This window comes from Anas acuta, chromosome 3 (assembly GCF_963932015.1).
Source record: "Anas acuta chromosome 3, bAnaAcu1.1, whole genome shotgun sequence".
Lineage (NCBI taxonomy): Eukaryota > Metazoa > Chordata > Aves > Anseriformes > Anatidae > Anas > Anas acuta.
Genome location: NC_088981.1, coordinates 11,827,412 through 11,847,688, shown reverse-complemented (window position 1 = coordinate 11,847,688; position 20,277 = coordinate 11,827,412). Strand labels below are relative to the sequence as shown.

Genomic DNA, 20,277 nt, shown 5'->3' with positions numbered 1-20,277 from the left:
TTCGTTCTATAAACATGGACAAAGTGGTACATTGCTAGCCCAATTTCCTACTTAATTTTCCTTATCAACTAGTAAAATATGTAATTCTTCTTCTGTATATATCCTTGCTTACTGCTACCACTTTGAATTAATAGTGCTAATGAGATACTGTGATCAGTGATGTCCTTCAAAGCAAATCCTCATTTTTTTATTGTTTTGAAAAGATAATATCTTAAAGCAGAAGGTAAAATATGAAAATTGTTTAATTGCTTAGCTAGAGACTGAGGACTTGAATGGATGGAATGTATCTATTCAACTTGGCGAATGTCATTTGTAGTGGAAGAAGAGGCTGGATGAGTAGCAACCAAGGTATAGTTGGAGTGATGATGCTGAGAGGCCATATAACAGCACCCTGGAAAGCTGGCAGATCAGCTAGGAACTAGCCCCTGTGTTCCCAGTTTTGCTGCGATCCTTGAGCATATGTTCAAACTGGAAAGCATGCAAATATTGCAGAAGACTTCAGAATACCACTCACATTCAGTTCTGGAGTACAAGGAAAACATGTTCAGGTTTTCATGTATGGGCTTGTGTTGTACCCTCATATTTGTCTTTCTTCTCTGGTTACACAGCTTTTTTCTGAATTGGTAGGAGCCAATGGCAGCAGTAGATAACAGGCTCAGGCATATATATCCCCATGTAATAGCTACTTTTTGTGAATACCAAGGCCAGGCACCACTCTTCCTCGCTCATATAAAGGCTCTGCTCATAGATATTTGCTGTACTTGTTGAAGTTCTGTCAACTTGCAAATTTTCCTGTGTATAAGTCCTGCTAAAAAGTGTTCTGGCTTGGTTTATTTGGGGATACTTTGGTTTAACAAATTCTGTTCTTCATCTGTGGTTAGTTTGTTTACTCTCCCTGAATTAATATTATCAAGTGTTTGGTTTTTACCTCTTGGACCTCATTTCCAATGTTAAAAAAGTATTGACCAAAGTAGCTGCATCTATCAGCTCTGTATGGTAGGAAGAGTTCCTTTCGTGGTGATGGCAGATGAATACATGCTTACAGTTTTAAGAAACTGGTATGTGTTATTTTTTTTGGAGAGAAATTCCATTTTTCTCATTATTTTTAGGTTATATACTTGAATAATTGTGTCAGGCTAAGGTTGTTTTTTGTGGACTTCAAACAGGTTTAAAGGAGAGTTCGCTAGATGATTTTGGTATCTGGGTAGGAAGCTTCAAAGAAGTAAAATGCTCAATGTCTGTACTGTGTGAGAGCTGTAAATGAAAGCGTTGTTTACTTCTGGCTCTGCAGTATTGATTTTATTCATTGCCTATTCTTGCAGCTGTTCTGGTCTTCTGAATAACAGGGATGTAGCTGTATTATGAATTTCATTTAAAATGACATTTTAAAAAATTATAGTTTATAGTTTAAATAGGAAACCTGTGCTTTTTACCTTCCACTGAGTTAGTGACCTACCTGTGTATACCTCTGCCCTCCAAATAACTTATATTCCCTGTCTGAACAAGTGACAAAAGACATTGTTCTCCCCTCTTTTCTCTACATTTCAATGGAAATGTTAAGTCAATATGTAGATAATAATAAGTCATAACTGATTTGAAGTAAATTTGTCAATATCTGCATGGACTGAAACTTGTAAAATGGCAACTTGTCATTTTGGACTCTTCAGCATAACATTTTTAAAATATTTTTTTATTGCACTTTAGGAAACACTTAGATTCTGAATGTGGGACTTAGAAGTGGAAAATACATGTTTGTCTTTTCAAGACCTAGGTGGTCTTTATACTGTGTTGGATTATGGAACATAAAAATAGTGCTTGATTATCGTGTGGCTTTAAATATATGGGTAAACATACAGATATTCAATTAAGGTAATAAAGTAGTAGCCTAATTTTACGGATATCAGAATGAGCTCACATGGTATCTATTTACTTGTCAGCAGTCAAAAACAATAATTTTAATGCAAGCCATTTATTCCATTCTCTTCTGTGTAGTGCTGCTACTTTGCCAAACAGAGTGATATTTAGACCGACATAGCTTCCATATGTGTTCTGCAACTTGTTTCTACTAGTTATTTTACCCATCACTGTTGCTGAACAATAGTAGAACTTTTTTCGTTTAGGAAAAGTTGTAAACATCTTGTACTGGAACTTAAATACTTTTGTTGTAGGCTTTTTTTATTGATGCTTTTTGCTGAGAGTGTGGGGAAAGAGACCTCCAAAATGTAAACTTATCAGTATTTGTTTAAGTTAAGTAAGTTTTATTTAGTTAAATGGTTTTGAAATATTTTTATAGGGTTTAGTTTAGCAGCTTTTAAGAGGAACAAGAGGAAGCTGGAGTTGGCCGAAAAGGTGGAAACAGATCTCATTCAACTTAAGAAAAGAAGACAATCAAATGAAAAGGTTAGTTTGTGTTTCAAATTTTATTGTGTCATTGTAAGCTTACAGCTGATGGCTAATAAATTTTGTGTTGTACGTATGATCAGACTAATGTAGCCTCAAAAGATTCTTCTCCTTGGCCACCCATATGTTTGGATGATATAATGATAACAGTGCAAATTAAAACTTTCTGCCTTGCTATTTGGAAGCCAAGCTCTCACTTTGGATTTGTCTATGCTATGGAAAATGTATTTTGCCTATTTTGAAGTGGAAATATGACAAACGTAAACACAAACGGATAATTATTTCCTGAAACATTTTCTTTAGCTTGGGATCTCTGTCAGTGTTTCCCACTTTTTAAATGTTTCCTGAGTGCACTGCGTTATGGAGCTGGAATTGGTGAAATTTGAAATATCAGGTAGGTAAACATGTGCATCTGTGCATGCATCTAGCATTGACCTGGCCCCTATTACTTGTACTACAAAACTATTAGGACTCCCTCTGTTTCCCTCACTCTGTTAGTTTAAACTTAAAGCCTTTGTTATCGTTTGAAAACGTTGATCACGGTATTTGTGCTTACTGTTAAATTTTAGCTAAATAAATTAAACCCTTGTGCTTTATGTGGGGCCTGTGGCCATTTGGGTTGGCTGCTTCTTTTTGCTTTGGTAACCTGACTGACCACTGCATTATTTAGTTGCATATGTTGTTATAAATAATATACAAATCCTAGAGAGTTGGACTACAGAGAATGCAACTTTTTTTTTTGCCATGCAAATGCAAACCAGTGATAAATTCAGCATTTTTCTTCTTGGTTCTCAGATCAGGACTTTTCTGTATCAGGGTGCTAATTTTCAATATTCAGGGAGGTAAGACCTGTAAAGAAAGTAAGGCTAGAGGAGGGAGAAAGTTATTTACTGGCTTTGGAACTTTTCCTGTTCACGTGACTTCATGCATTTCCTTGTGAAACTTCCATTTCCTAATGGTGTTAAAATGTAACTGAGGGAGGAGGGGTCTCTGTGTAGTATTGGAGTTCATGTAATAAGGGGCAAGTCAATGCTTGAAACATATGCCAATGCATGAGCTTACCGACCTGCAATTTGAAATTTCAAGGGCTCCAGAGTCATGTGCAGCACTTGTGGGAGACCCTGAAAGGCCAGTGATGGTAGGTAAAGGAGGTGATCAAATAGAGCTCTACTCACCGGTAAGTAATGCAGTAAAGTAACACAGTGGTTTTGTCCACATTCTGGGTGCATCTTGTCCACGGAGGGGGGGTAAAGACCAAACTATGCTGACAGAGTGGACTGCTTGTCCTACTGCACAGAGCATAGGATAAATGCAGTTTTAACTCCTCAAAATGAAATAGAAATGAAAAATTCTGTGAGAGCAAATTTTACAAGAACAGTAGAATAGTTCTTGCTAGGCTGTTAGAAAGGGACTGTTTATCAAGGATGAGGCACGTGAACTGTGATCTCCAAACTCATATTGTCAAAGCCGAGCTCTCATAAAATCTTAAAAATATGTTTTATAGCTACTTAAATACATGAATACTTAAAAGTGACCATTCTCGTTAAGGTTAAGTTTTAATTGTTAAATACTCATTTTATTTTTGTATTTATTGTGCTTCTCTGGAGCTGGGGACCTGTCCCTGTAAGCAAGAGTTGGTAGCTGTTTTTTTTCTTTGTCTACTTTCAGTCTCTTACCTGCTTCATGTGCCGCAGTATTGCACAGTTGTTATAAACCCTGGTCATTTTTCATCTCTGAAATTTGAGAAGTCAGAAGAAGAGCAAGGTAGAAAGGATGTTAACAAATTTAAATCTGAATGGAAAACATAACTGAAAGGATTAAGTAAAGATATAGTATCGCTGATCAAGAAAGACAGGTCAAAATTAACTGGAAGCTTAAGCTGTTAAGTTTAAATTTAACCAGCTAAAAATGTACAGTTCTGAAAATGTAGCTTTTGATAAAAAAAAATTAAATATTCTAATCTGTAAAAGAATGAGAAGCTGTTAAAATGTAATAAAATTCCATGGGAAAACTAAATACAAACTACATAACAGATTATTTTTAAATTGTGGTACTACATTGTTAAAACTCCCAAACTGTTTTTGAAATTGACTTGTTAATATAAATTATTAGCTTAAGTTAAATATGGAATTTGTTAACAGATATGGCCAAGTAATAATAAAGTTTCCTCAAGAACTTGAAAAATTTTGAAGTCTAAGGTGTTAAATTTATGAATTAAATACATAAAAACCTACGGGCAAGCAAGCTGGATCGCTTATAGTCCGTCTTGGACCCATATGGAATTTGGACTTATTTTAGAGTTTTAACAGTCTGTTAAGTTTGCCTGCTTTAAAATATATATATATAACATATATATATATATATATATGTATAAAATATATATATAAAACATATATAATGTGTCCATGTGTATCTATCTATCTATATATATTTAAACTTTGTGAATTGTAGCATTTAACATATTTCTGGTGATTGTCTTGGTATCAACTTGACAGGATCCTGAATCTTTCAATGTTCATATGGTTTGTAGAGCTGAAACGTGTCATTGAAAGTCTTTAAGGCTGAAGTGTAGACATTCATGGTGTCACAAGTGTGTAAAGTCAATAGTGTTGAAATGGGAACAAATGTAGAGATAAATCTAGAATAGATTCAATCATGTATTTTCCCACTGGATGTGGAATAGAACTGGTCCACGCTGGTTTTGAGTTTGCTGAGTAAAGGTAAAAGTAACAGCAGCAGTGATTCTTTTTCTAATCACAGTCTACACCCCAGCCCCTACTTCTGTTCTGTGAAGCAGAATGCAGATTTGCTTTGTATTACTGATACAAATTTCCTTCAGAAGGCTGAGGGGGGGGTTGCGGCATGTTAAAAAAGGCATTTCCCTTAAAAAAATAAAAAATTCCAGCCTCCTAAGTTTCCCTATCTTAAAATAAAATCAACCCAAACAAGCAAACTATACCGCTGTATTGCCAGCAAATACTGATATGAAATAGATCTTCTTATAAAGAAAATAATTTTTAAAGAAAATAATGCTGAAGAAAGTTTTCATGAGACATATTTGTAAATGCTTGCGGGTTTTTGATTAAAATATCTCTGAAAAAAATGTGGAAGGCAAATATGCAAGTAAGAGCTAGATCTGAAGTTAGATGACAGATTGAGCAATAAGATGCTGCAAAAAAAAGGCTGCAAGCATTTTTTCTTTGCTGTCAGATGATATGGAAAACATACTGGTCTATTCTGAGCCTCATCTATCTAACGTGTATTTCTGTTCGTTATGGGAACCCCAAGTCTTTGATTTAACATGAATTAAGGTTATACAGGTGGCCTTTATTCTGGCATTTCCTAACTTTGATGGGCTTGATTTTCACATCTGTAGTTGTCTATCCATCTATTTTTTGTTGTGGGTATAATTTCCTTTGATAAAAGTGGGGGCAAGGGATAGACAACAAAACCTGCATCCTATTAGTATTTCTTCTCTGTATGGAAATCATAGAACCATAGAAGTTTGGAAGAACTTTATCCAGTCTCATCTTGAAAATCTCCACGGACTGGGAGTCTGCACCTCCAGTGAGCAGCCTGCTCCACTGTTCAGTATCTTTGCAATCCACTGAGTAGTGTTCTAATTGGGTTAATAATATCTGAATTAGGATCTGTAATTTTTCACCTCTTCTTCTCTTTTCAGTTATTCTGCTTTACTTTTAGGGCATGCGTCTGTTTTAATATTGAATATGGCCAGCTCCTGCGTGCACAACTTGTTCAGGTGTGTAGTTCAAGAGAGGAAGCTTACTGTTGTCCTGGGTTAAAGCTGAGGATGACACTCCTGCTTAGGGGTTCCAGTTGTACGAAACATACTGTAGAACACTAGTATTGCATTATATGTATTTCATTTCAAGACTGGTACAATAGTAACTCAATTAGAGTATTTCAGTTGGAAGGGACCTCCAGAGATGATTTAGTCCAGCTGCCTGACCACTTCAGGGCTGACCAAAACTTAAGCATATCGTTAAAGGCATTGTCCGAATGTCTCTTGAACACTGACGGGCTTGGGGCATCAACCACCTCTCTAGGAAGCCTGTCCCAGTGTTTCAGCATGCTCAGAGTAAAGAAATTGTTCCTAATAGCTAGTTTGAAGGTGTTATATCTATGCAAAATGTGGCCAGAGTATCACGAGCATGAGTCTCATAGGAATTCTGCTTGATAAGTGACTCTGTTTGCCCAAGTAAATTTTCATTGATGATGGGAGCTGGATGATCTGAAGTTGAATAATTGGATATAGATTTTTTTAGCTTGCTTTTTCGCCTGGGTTCTAGTCCAGAAAAAAACATGTTTATATGAAAAAAATATAGCTTAACAGAGTTTATTTGCTTGAATGAGTTTTATTTTTACTTTATTTTTTAAAGCAGGTTGATTTCTAGAGAGGAAAGATCGATCAGTTCATGGGTTGAGGGCTTGTGCAGAAGCAGTGTTCATCTTCGGTGTGTGTGATGGATGATGTATCAGTGTTGTTTATTCATTTTATGCATACTGTATGCTGTGTTCTATTAAAAGTGTGCAGCTGGGCACGAAGTCAGAGTGCCTTGCAATGGGTTGGGCAGAGAGGGGAATCTATGGGAAGCTTAGGCAGAGGGGAAAACTGCTCTTTCTGATAGAGTGACTGAGGAGTGTGTTAAGGAAACAGGGGAAGGAAGGGGAGATTGGAGGGTGAGAGGTGAGAGCTGAAGTGTTTGTGAGACAGTAGGCAGAGAGCTTGCATCAGGAATAGATGCTGAAAGACCCCCACTTTTAGGGGAGGAAATGTGCCTTGGAAGTGATGGAAGTAAGGAGATGTTTTGAGCAATCCAGAGGGAGTGGAGGGTAATTTGTTTCAACCAGGATGCCACTGGAGATTGCTAAAGTAAGAATAAACATGGCAGAAAGAATCTCTTTGGGGGGGGGGGAATTTCCTGTCTTGCTCAGAATATTTGAATTTTCTCTTTATGTGGTAAATTGCCGCTTGTGAATTCTGTTTTCTTTTGATTTGGTTGTGTGTGTGTGTCTTTTTTAAAATCGTATATAGTTTTAAAGATCAGAAGTCTCTGAAAATGCCACCTCAAAGCTTTTGGGAGAGGTCTTTTGATATAGTATCTTTGGAATGAATTCCTGATTCTCTTCGTAGTGGACAAGTGTGCATCACTAGCATAAAGGGATTTTTGGTGCTTTTGTGAATAAAGGCAGGTAATCTAAGCATTGGATGAGTTGTGAGATACATATTTCCTTCTTGTTTCCAGAGAAGCTTTCTTCAGGTCTTGTCTGAGGCAAGAGAACATTTTGGGAAGATTCATGGCAGCACCACCAGTACAATATGCATGATAACAAATCAGTTTTGTCGATGGTTCTGCCACTTGGTTCTGTGCACGTTAGTTTGCACACTCCTAAAAAGCATAACCTGACTTTAATTTGCTATTTTAGTAGTTATTTCTGTTTGTGTATGCTGCAGGAGAACGACTCAGGAACATTGGATACAGTTGGTGCAGTTGTTGTTGACCAAGAAGGAAATGTCGCTGCTGCTGTCTCCAGTGGAGGTTTAGCACTGAAGCATCCTGGAAGAGTCGGTCAGGTGATAATACGTTTTCACTTGGGAATGCCTGTTCAGTAGAGCTGTGGTAGCAAACTGATGTTCTCCCTCCCTTTCCCATTAAACTCTGAAGGTATTATCACTACCTTGGAATGTAAGTTTTGTTTTTAGTGTCCTGCATCAGTGTTATAAGACATTGATAGGTAAGAACTTTTTCTTTAGTTACCTTTTGCCAGAGCTCTTAATATTTAATTTTCAGCCTTAAATACCTCTTGCTTACTACAAGTACTCTCTTAAATACTTGAAGTGTTTTTAAATAGGATTTTTATCAATATTTAGGGAAGTTGTCCTAGCTATTCAATTTTTAAATAATCTTATGAATTGGTAGAAGTGACAATGGTATTAAAAGAACAAATCATTTATAGGCATTCTTTATTGTTATTAAACAAGGGAGTTTTGAAATGCATCAGAAATAATGCCATACTCTGCTGTAGAGGTGTATTTTTGGTGTACTTTTGCCACTGTCATCTGTCTCTTTCAAAACATATTAAAGATTTCCTTTTGGAATAGGAGAATGAAAGGGACTTTATATGAAAGGGAACATTTGGCATTATTTTGTTTTGATATTTATACTTAATTTTTTCTAAGGTTAGGTTAGAATACTATACCTCTGGAGATAATCACTCAGTTCTGAAAAGTGGTACTGGAAAATACACCAAAGTGGATTGGAATTTTTATTTTGATTGTTACGATTTTCTGATGTGTTGTATTAATACTTGGATTTTTCTCAGGTTTCTTTTTTTGTCCTTTCTGTTGGTTTGTTTTTTAAGGGATTGAAACAACCCAATAGCTTGGGTATTTAAATTTATGAAAGCTGTGTTTCTTTCCACAGGCAGCTCTTTATGGCTGTGGCTGCTGGGCTGAAAATACAGGAGCTCATACACCTTACTCCACTGCTGTGAGTACTTCAGGTATTTGCTACTTTTATAAATATTTCAAAATGTTGCTATCTCTATGTAATTTGTTTACAAATCCAAAAGAGTTTTAATATAAATGACGAATTAAAATATTATCATTATTTCCATAATGCATTCTATATTTGTATCACTGTATTTATACACACACACACACACACACACACACACATATATACGCTAGTATTGTCTTTAAATCCATAAATTAATCCACTTGAACTTTTATTGCACTGAAAGGATGTATTCTATCTGTTATGTATTAATAAATCTATTGTCCTGTAAAGAACTGTTTTTAGAAGTCTAATACTGTTTTAAACAAAATGCATCTCTAACTGTAAGCCTTCTGTAGAGGACTAAGGGAATTTGAAGGTCCTTAACATAAGAGGGTACCTGGCATACAAAAATGCTACAAATTGCACTTTTCCCTCCAAAAGGGTTACATATTATTTTAAGGGAATATTTAAGTCATTTTGTTTTTCACAAAGCTCTCGTTTCCTCTTAAATGGAAGAGGAAAAGGCAAAAACAAATGACTAGAGCGTATGTCTTGGAAAACATTTATTCAGAAATTGTGACTGTAACATCAGAAAAACTTCCATTTGGAAATCTCAGGGTCCTGGACACACAAAAGTATTTTGTTCATATTATGCCTTCCAGTCTGCTGTCACACTGAGCTGTTCTATTGGCTGGAATGCTGAGCACTGGAGACAACAATTGTAAAAACAAGTTTAACAACGGATCTACTAAATTTATCAGGACAGGAGGAATAGTAACAAAAGAAAAATAACAAAAGAGTAGATAATTAGGGTAATAGCTCATAACACTACGTAAGACTGGAGAATGTAACCCAAGATACTTCTGACGTGTCAGGAACAGACATTGAAAAGATAATTGTGTTGTATTAAATACCAGGTAAATATTTAGAACACAAAAGTTTTAAGATGAAGTTATGCAGGAGTTGCAAGTAAAATTAAAAAAATAAAATAAAAAGTAAAAGCTGTTGTAAGAACTGAATTTCATCTTACGATTGATCCTGGTTGTATGAGCAGTATTAAACAGAAAAAGTACTTGTCAGGATGCAAAATCTACGATACTAAATGCAGAAGTGTTGGAAGACATCTCTGTGCAAGAAACACCATATTGATTTTAGTTTAAAAAAATGCCTACTTGTGTAAGCAAATATATTTAAATATTGTAGAGTTGGTGACCATAGTAAGTGGTGAGCATAAGGCCAATATTGGAGATTGTGGAAAAGCTGAGAAGGACACCTTTATTGAATTTTTTAAAACTGCTCTTTACAAAGTCAGCTGGATTCGAAGTCTGTATAAGTACAGACAAACAGCCAGATATATTTAAAGGAGATTGACTGGGTTTAATGATGGCCTTAAACAGAAGTCTCCTTTCTTTTATGCTGGTACTAATTTTATATAATGGTAAATACTTTAATGTTACACTATTTATAACCCGCACACACACACACACATATATAAATGTATTTCTTTGGTTCACGTCTTCTAGCTTCCATCGTGTTATATTAATACCAATTGCAGTTAATTGAAATAGACTGCTGGCGGTCTATGAAGCATGGCCATCTGTTTATTCGGTGATTTGAAATTCAGACTAGTGGTGTTTAATTAAACTCTTGTTTCTGGCTTTCCTTTAAAGTTTGTGTGTGTGAGAGAGAGAGCAAGAGAAAGAGCGGAAGATAGAAATGTTTACAGGAAGTGCGAACTCCTCTGTAATCAATACCATTCTTTTTTCCATTTTCAGAAGCTCATAATGTTTTATCTTGTAAACAAATTTGTTTTCTAGATAGCCAGAGATTATTTCTCAGTGATAGCTAGGGATAAAAATTTGAGCCTTGAGAGGTTGTTGAATCGGCCTTTATATTCAATGTTGAGAAGGGATATTTTTTGGCATTGGCTTTTTCCAAGCAATTTTTAAGAGTCAGTGTTTGTAAAATATTTTAAGATCCATGTCTTTGGATTTTGGAGGCTGTGATAAGAAAAAGATTGAACAAGGTGGGGAAAATCTCAGGAGTAGGGAAAGCAGTCTGGAATAGTAATTCAAAGTATACAGAATACAAACACTTGTATGTCACAATCCATTCAGAATTGGCAGGAACATAGGAATGGACATACTGGGTCAAACTAGAGCTCCAGACAGTTTGGTGTCCAGTTTTGAACAGAGGGTGGTTGCAGGTCTGCAAGGAAATGTACTGGACTAGGACTGGCACCTCCACTCTGTTTTGTAACCTTCTAGTGATCTGCGACATTGGGGCTTTACAAGCTGGAGATACCTTTCATTTCTATAGGTCAAATGACTTGCTAAAGATTTCTTACTTGTGTTTGGAAGCTCAGTCATTTAATCCTTGATGGGAATGTTTTTCTTACTGTGACGACTGAACTGTGTAGAAGCTTTCTTGGAAAAAGAAATGTCAGTTCAAATGCCACAGTTAATAATTCAGTTGTTTATGTACTTGGATTTTTATTAATTTTGTTCTAAAATCCTTCTTTCGAAGCTTCAGCTTGAGACATATCTTTCACTGCTTTTCTCATAAAAGGGAAGAAAGGGGTTGCCATAAGACTACTTCATTAAAAGTACTTCCAAATTCATGTAGCTTTTTTTAATGGACATGTATTTTTTGAAGACATGCTTTTACATCTTGATTGTCTGTTGGCCCTGTGGATGCTGGCTGGCTTCCTGCTTTTGATGTGTTCAAAAGGGATTTAGTATTAGTTGTTATGCATTTAGCAAGTTGTTTCTCAAATATTATTTGGGCCATTTTTATCATGATTTTACATTGGATGTGCCAAAGATGGTGGTTCTGAACTTGTTTGGGCATGACTTCAACTTGTTGAACGGTATTTTCTTACCTCTAACACTCTCTTGGCCTTGTTTAGTCTTTTGGCTTTATTTTTTTTTTTTTTTTTTGACTTTTCAAAAGATACTTCATGGTTTATAATACACAGGATATTGTAAAACTCATATTGTATGGATATAGTTTAACAGGGGGTGGAACAACTGAAAACAAAAGATGATGACAGGAATGGGGAGACTTTGGGATTTAGGAATGAATGACTTTGAATGTAAAGGGCCTTGAATTCAAGGTCTGTTTTGTAGCTGTTAGTCTGAAACTCAATTTCTATGTTAAACAAGTACTATCTTTCTGAGTTCTGCATCATTTTTTGGGAAGACATTTTAAAGCAGGAACTTTAAATTATGTTACAATTTTATTTTTTTTTCTGAAAAAAAAAAACAAACAACAACAATGAAGAAAACATGGTTTAGGGACTTCTGGTAGCTTAAGGATAAATATTATAGGAATGCTGTAAGTATCTCAAAACCAGTATTAAAATTCAAGAAATTCAGAGAATGTTGCTGTTACAGACATAGCTAAGATACCTGTGCAACCTTAACTGTGGCACCTAACAACAGAATGCAAGAGCCATTCCATGCAAGAATGATGGATTGAGTGAAAGCATGCTAAATAAGATAGGCATTGCCAATGGCCTTTATTTAGCATAAAGATAAGTAGAAGCTAAACCCTTTTTTGGTTTGGAGTGGTATAAAACCACAGTTTTTGCCTTTAAGAGCTCACATGTGCATTTGTGCCTGTGCACACACAGACATGCACACACTTGTATGTGCACACACAGAACAGCCTCCCCTTTTAAGCACCCAGCCACTCCAAAAGCCAAAGGCACACTCTGAAGGTCACTTGAAACTCTTTAATAAATATTTTTTGTTGGTATATGAATATAAACACAGGAAGATGGGTATTACTTGGCAGGAAAATATTCGTGAACAAAATCCGACCACAGGAGAAACAATTGTCTGCATTTTGGCTGTACTTTAAGAAAACATTTCCTATTTTTTCCTGAACGCAATATGAATTAAAGACATTGTGCATATTTTTGTCATTCAAAATAATATCAAGTGTGACTTCAATCTCTCCCAGCTGGGACATCCATGATGATTGTGGATATTGGTCTACTAACTGTGCCAAGAAGAGGTAGGTTGTGTTTTTCCTGGGAGATAAGTTGGAAAGTAATAATTCTTTTTTGGAGATACAGAGCCTTAGATATAAAATCTACAGTAACAGCTAATGGAGGAGGCTTTGAAAACACAAATGTAAGTGGAATTTTTGAGTGGAAATAAAGAAATGGAGAATTATGAATAGCATTATTTTTTAACATCTTTACAACAGCAGCTAGTAGAAATCATCCCTACCCATTCTTCATGCGTGGCTGGTGTGCTTTGTGTGCATGGAGCAGCCAATGAAATCAGCAAGCCAAGCCCTTTGGTACTTCATTTCTGAAGATAGACTGAAGGTCTTGGTTATTAAGAAAATGCAGAAATTCTGTAACACAAAGCTGAAAAGTCTCTGACATTTAGGAGAATCCATTTGAGGAGCATGTTTGATACATGAATGTTGAAGAATTCTAAGGAGAATTTAAATGGGATCTTATTATGGTTTATAATCCTAAAGAAAGAGGAGAGTAGAATTTTTAATTATATTGAATTATTTCAGAAGAAGTAAGCATATTAATGAATATAATTGGATTGAGCCCGAAGTTACATTTTATTGAGAAAGTAGCAGGGATGTCAGGTTTCTGGACCCAAACTGAGATGCAGGTGAGGATTAGTCTGGTAGAAGTTCTCATAGACACTGAGAGTGGCCTCTGTGCTCATAAATGCATTTTAGGGATTATGTTAAGATACTTCAAAAGGTGATTTGGATATATTTTTCTTTCGATGCATCATTCAGTAAAGTGAAAAATAGCACTTTTTATATTGTGAAGTATTACAGAACTGCTTAGGTAGGAAGGAACCTGAGATCATGTAGTCCAGCCCCTGCTGAAGCAGGGTCAGCTGGAAAAGGTTGCCAGGACTGGTGTCCAGTTGGGTTTTTACTATATCCACAGAGATCGCAAAGCTCTCTGGGCAACCTGCTGTAGTGTTTGACCACCCTCATAAAGATTTTACTTGTGTTCAGATTGAATTTCATGTCTCTTAATTTGTGGCCGTTGCTTCTTGTCCTGTCATTGGGCTCCCCTGAGACAAGTCTGGCTCACTCACCTTCATTCCCTCCCATCAGATTGATATCCGTACGGATTGATAAAACAAGAAATTAGGAGAGTTGTTTCACAGTGGGTTGAGTTGGCTGGTGTGTGTACCTTTGCCAGCCCTAACAGCCATGGGGCCATGTAATGATGTAAAGCTGATCCTTTTCCCTAAGTTTTGGGTTTGGCTTGGTTTTCGAGAATACAATTCAAGATTGTGAAATTGCTCTTGGATACATTGAATTTACTTGACAAATAAGTTCATCAGTTGTGGCCTCCCAAACCTCTGTTCATACAAGTTAGAGCTGCCCATGTTCTCTTCTTTTCAAAATTATCATCAGTGAGAAATGAGCATATTCACTCTTCCTTCCACTGTCTCTTCCTGCTCAAACTTTTATTTTTGTTCAGTTTTGTTCTCCTTTCAAGTCCATCGTATACCTTATGGATGATTCTGCTGGAGAACAGAGCAAGTAATGTGGAATGGGCAATACCTCCTGTGCAGAGTAGGTGGCTTGTGCTTGGTAAATCAGTTGTTGAGCTATGCCATAGCCAGCATCTTTCTTTCTGCTTATGGAAGTTGCTGAACCATAGATTGTTACTTGAAACCTCATTTTCAACAGGAACCATAGATTTATCTGCAAATGTGTGGAGGAAATGCCTCTCACAGAAGCTTTAATACCCATAAATTGACTTGTGATGTTTGGTTTTGAGGTACCATGCATTGAGGGCAGGAGTGGCTGCCAGTACTTGGGCAGGTGCGGTCAGTCTGCCTGACCTGTGCCCTCCTTTGGCCAAAGGCCCGCAGTAATTTCACGGGCAAATCTTGGATCTTGCGTGGGTTGTTTAAGCTACATCGTGTGAGATAGTGATTGTGGTATAGCTAATCCCTTTGTAGAGAGATGTATTGTCTCTCAAAATCAGTCTGCTCTTGTAAGGTTTGGGGAATAATAGGTAATTTAATGCATCGCAGATGAAGCAGCTGCGTATGGAGAAGAGTTATGTCATTGTGCCAGTTGAACAGAGGGCTGCAGAAGAAGGGTCTGTCTCCAGACAGATCAGCATTTACCTCTGAAGTCAATGCTTCTGTCAAGAGTTCAGACTTTGTCTCCAGATGCCTTTTGGAGGCTTCAGTGCTGTAGCATGTGGTGTCTGAACTGACGTACTATCACCGTGAGGCCGTGTGAAGAGGGAGGAAGCAACAGGCAGAGATGATTTGTGGAAGTGGTAGCGCTACAAGGCAGTCAACGAAACACGCTACCACGGTGCTCAAAGCTGAGGGAGTTGTCCAGTCCAGGAAATAATCAGAATGCTTCATTGAATGACCTTTAGAAAGGTGTTTTTTTTTTTCTTTTTAATTTTTTGAAACGGAACTGGATGGATTCAACAGCCATAGGGTGCTTATTGCCCTTTGAAATTTTAACTGGACTTAATGTAATAATATATCTTAAGAATGAAGTTGCACTGCCTTTGGAAAAGTAGTATTCTCCTGCAGAAGGCCCACTGCTCACAGAGCAGCGTGTTAATAACCTGGGGCAGCAGCCAGGCAGGCAGCACAGCACTGCCTCCTCTGAAAAGTGTCAGTCCTGGTCTGCCTGCCGTGCCTGGCCCAAATGGCATGACCTGGATGCAAAGATAGAAAATTAAATCGAGACCACATCCACCTGAATTCTGTTTTTGTCTTAAGCATTTTTCTGTCATCGGGAGCAAATGATCATACGTGTTTAGGTAGCTAATGACTTTAGAAGCTATTGACTCGCTTCTCTCCTTGGAAGTTTTACCTGACCAAAGGTTTGTTGTTTGGTGTAGTATTTTCACAAAGAGGTCAGTAACAACAAACCTTCTGATGAAGGCCTAGGCAAAAATGAGTTTGTGTCTTTCCTTTTCAGTTTTACTGAATTTCATCTTTCAAAATATACTAAATGTAAAATAAAACATAAAATGTGCATCCAGTTTAATGGAACTACATTTTTTCTTCATTCTGTTTTCTCTTTGGCAGTCGTCTGAAATGCTTGTTCATAATAATTGAAACAAGCAGTTTATTAATACCTGAAGATATCTGGCACTTTCCAGAAAAATTTTCATTGAAAGTGAAGTATTCATGAATTTTGCAAGAATTTTGCAACTTTTAACTACTTAGTCTTTTTTTTTAATTATTCTTTTTTTCCTTTTTTTTCTATCTGTAAATTTGTAGAATCAGTTGCTCTTTGGAGTGATTTTTAGTTTTAGTTTTAGTGTGTGTTTGTTTTTTTTTCCTCATGCTAAAAAATTAAAGATGAATGATAGAGCTCCTTAGAAAATAAATGTTAAATAAAGTTTGTCCCAATGTTAGATATTTCTTGTTGTCTTTGAAACTTAACCACGGTTTCTGTTACAACCTTTTGGGAAAATTCAGTGTGCATCTTCTTAGTAAGTATTTCCTAGTTTTGAAGTTAAATCACCCAAGAGTTTTCTGTCTACATGAACGTGCTCCATTGATCCCTCTAGGATCAATGCTTCAGTAATTGTATGGCATTTTGCTTGCAGGTGTTCTTCCTGGCAGCAGGTAAGTGAGTTAAAAAAATTTCTCTTGCTAGTATGAAGGCAAGATGCAGCAGCTGACACAAGTGCAAAAAGCTAAAAATTAAGAGGTTTTAATTTAGTACTGTAGTGCATTATGCTAGACTGTAGCATTTTCTGTCTTTTCAGAATTAGTTTAGAATCCGAAATGTTCTTGAATTTTTATTTTAATAGGTAACTAACTGTACCAGTATCTTGCAAGCCAAGTAATTTACTTTACTGTATCTTATTTTTTAACATCATTGCCTTGTAAGTTTTTAGTCATATCTTTCTAGAGATGCTGTTAATAGACCAGAGGTTGCTATAATACAGGTTTCGCTGTGTTTCCATTAGACATTACTAAGAAACTACTTCAGGAAATAAAGCAGGAGTGGTAATTTGTAACTTGTGAACTGATACTTGTTTTTTTGGCACTACTAAAAATAATAACATCAAAACTGAAACAACTTGACAGGGCCAGGTTCAGTCTCTGCTTTATGAAATAGATAATAAAATACAGATAACCTGTAATTTCTATCTTTAACTTCTGAAAAGGGAAGAGTCATATTTTGGCAGTGGAGTAAACCAGATTAATTTTTCCATTCTTAGGTGAATATGAGTAATGCAAGTTTCCATTTTGTGCTCCTTTAAAACAAGCTCCAACACTTTGCGTTGAGGTACTGTACATTTCAATCGCCAGACGGGCTCAGGCAGCTTGTCAAAGCTACATAAGCTCTCTGCTTATGGCTTGCAGAAAGAAAGCTAGATTTTCATTTCTCCTTCCATTCAACAGGAGTCTCTTTCATGTCTGAAAATTGAAAACGCGTGTTTTTCAGTGTGGTGCATGGATGTGTATGTGCCCTCTGGCACACCTGTTTCTAATTTCCTGACTTGAAAGCATCTCCCATCAAAAGAAGCAGAAAAACAATTTCTTTCTGACACGCTGCTCGGAGGCCTTTGCTTTGCAGAAGGCCTTCCTTTCGTTTGCCATCTTGGTTCCATTGGTAGGACATTATAAGATGCAGAGCACGCTTTGTATGGGATGTTCAGCTTATAGTGTGCTGGGTTCTTTCCCCTCTTGTTGTGGTTATTTTAAGCATTGAAATCTACTTGAGAAGTCCCTATGTTGAGAAAAAAAAAATAGAAAGAAAAAAAAAAAACATAATAATTTAATCCATTATTTCTTACATGAAGCACAAATTAAGAACCAAAGTCTACAACAAGTTTACATTTGTATAACCTACGAATTAGCTGGAGCACTAGTTACTGTTTGGTACAAAAGGTTAGCCATGCTCCTTTAACTGTTATAGCTCAGATTTCTAACCTTTTCTTCAAGATAATACTCAATAGTATGTCATTTAATAGCTGAAAATCAAAGATACTGACAACCTTAAAAGTTAGTAATTTGGTTGTTGTGATTTTTTTGTAGGCTAGCTAGTAAATTACTACAGAATAGAGCAATTAACTGTTGAAGATCATTAGGAATTGTAAGCTCTACCTTTCATGTTACTGACTTGTTTGTTTTCTCGGTTCAGAAACTGACACATTCACAAACAAACCTGGATTGTGTCCGCAGCTGCTGTGCTGCAGTATGTACCTATCCAGCAGTATGTTGTTGAATTACACTGGGATAGTTCACTGACAAGCTAAACAGAATGAAACATTCAAAAAGACTTACAGCTGAAAAACCATTAAATGCATGCAGCTAAATAGTAATTGAAGTGTAAAAGCCTTAGCTTGGCTCTAACACGTGATGACTCGTAATTATACTACTAATACACCCAGAAAACCTAATTTTGCTAAGCTTTGCTCATTAATAATATGACCTGGCGTATCACTGACAAAACATTAGAATTGTGAATCAAGGTATATATTTCTATGTACCTTTATGGACTATAATAAAAAAAAAAAAAACTTAAATCTTTAAATGGGTCAATAAGGTGTGCCATTCACATTTATGCCTGCTAAGGTATGCAATCCTAATATATCATAGAATCATAGAATATCCTGAGTTGGAAGGGACCCTTAAGGATCATCAAGTCCAACTGTTGACACCGCACAGGTCTACCCAAAAGTTCAGACCATGTGACTAAGCGCACAGTCCAATCTCTTCTTAAATTCAGTCAGGCTCGGTGCAGTGACCACTTCCCTGGGGAGCCTGTTCCAGTGTGCAACCACCCTCTCTGTGAAGAACCCCCTCCTGATGTCAAGCCTAAATTTCCCCTGCCTCAGCTTAACCCCGTTCCCGCGGGTCCTGTCGCTGGTGTTAATGGAGAAAAGGTCTCCTGCCTCTCGACACCCCCTTACAAGGAAGTTGTAGACTGCAATGAGGTCTCCCCTCAGCCTCCTCTTCTCCAGGCTGAACAGGCCCAGTGCCCTCAGCCGTTCCTCGTACGTCTTCCCCTCCAGGCCTTTCACCATCTTCGTAGCCCTCCTCTGGACACTCTCCAACAGTTTCATGTCCTTTTTATACTGTGGTGCCCAGAACTGCACACAGTACTCGAGGTGAGGCCGCATCAGCGCAGAGTAGAGCGGGACAATCACCTCCCTTGACCTACTAGCGATGCCGTGCTTGATGCACCCCAGGACACGGTTGGCCCTCCTGGCTGCCAGGGCACACTGCTGGCTCATATTCAACTTGCTGTCTACCACGACCCCCAGACCCCCATATTTCTTGTCTTGTGCATATATTGACATTCTGTAACAAAGACATCCTGTGCTGTGCAGAGAGAATATCTGCCTGCTGTTAGAATTACAGATGACAATGGAAAAATTATTGTCATGTGTCAGCACACTGACAGCTTGCCATGATTGGTTCCTGTCTTTCATTCCCCTGCAAAATGGCATGCATCGCACTTGCAGGACAGCACTGTACAACGTAACAGGTACTTCTGGTTTGCTTGATCTGTGATTCACTGATCAGCAACATCTGGTGCATGGGGCAGGGAGTGCAGGAAGGACCATCTTGCTGTGCTCAGAGCTTGAAAAATGCATCTTGGGGGCTCTGTGTTTTTCTGTGCTATTTTTGGCTGACGTAGTAACTGGAGAGAACTACTGATATATACATAAATGTTAAGTTATAACAGACGAAAGAGAACACTATGGGAAACAAAGGAGGCTGTGGATTCTCAGATTGTTCTTGTGGAGACCTTGTATGACTCAACGAGGGGCATCTGAGTAGGAAAAGTGGTATTCTCAGAAACTGCACGTGTAAATACTCACAGAGGAGGGAAGTCATATTTCATTGTTGGTTAGCTTTACAGTTTGAAAGAAACACTGCATTAGAAACTGTTCTCTGATGTGATCCAAGATGACCTGTATTTCTGAAAGTCAGTTCTGATGCTTTTTGTATGGTCTCCGGGGCTAAAGCGGTTTTCAGACACGGCTGAAAACTTCTGAACTTTGCATTAAAAAGGTGTAACTTGATCAGTTAGGTTTCGACAGGTTTTATTTATTTATTTATTTGAGACTCTGTATCTCCTCAAGCCATTTGGTTTAAGTGTGAAATAAAAGCTAGGACTGTTGTGCCCTATACTTCCTTGCTTCCCTTGTCATAGGAGCCTGTTCCTGCTATGTGCCTTTTGAGCCTTGAGGAATCTGGTTTTTGAGCATACTTACTTCCCCTTGATGTAGGAGGCTAGAAAATTGCATAAAAATACCAATCTTTATCTGCCTTTTGATTTATTTATTCCTCAAAATAGAATATCCATTGCTTCTGCAACCACAGACAAAAAGGCCACATGGTGCTTG

At 37.2% G+C, this 20,277-nt stretch overlaps 1 protein-coding gene across 9 annotated transcripts in view; it reads left to right on the top strand.

Moving 5' to 3' along the window:
• TASP1 (taspase 1) overlaps positions 1–20,277 on the top strand; it is an 83,233-nt gene that overhangs the window by 32,991 nt on the left and 29,965 nt on the right. For 8 of the 9 annotated variants that reach the window (XR_011094483.1, XM_068675705.1, XM_068675710.1 and 5 more), the window contains 3 exons: positions 2,294–2,400; positions 7,877–7,996; positions 8,847–8,925. Coding sequence is in view for 8 of the 9 variants with exons in the window: in XM_068675705.1 (XP_068531806.1) it covers positions 2,294–2,400; positions 7,877–7,996; positions 8,847–8,925 (306 nt within the window). In the remaining variant the exon portion in view is untranslated. The remainder of the gene's footprint in view (positions 1–2,293; positions 2,401–7,876; positions 7,997–8,846; positions 8,926–20,277) is intronic. The other variant, XM_068675709.1, reaches the window with a different exon arrangement.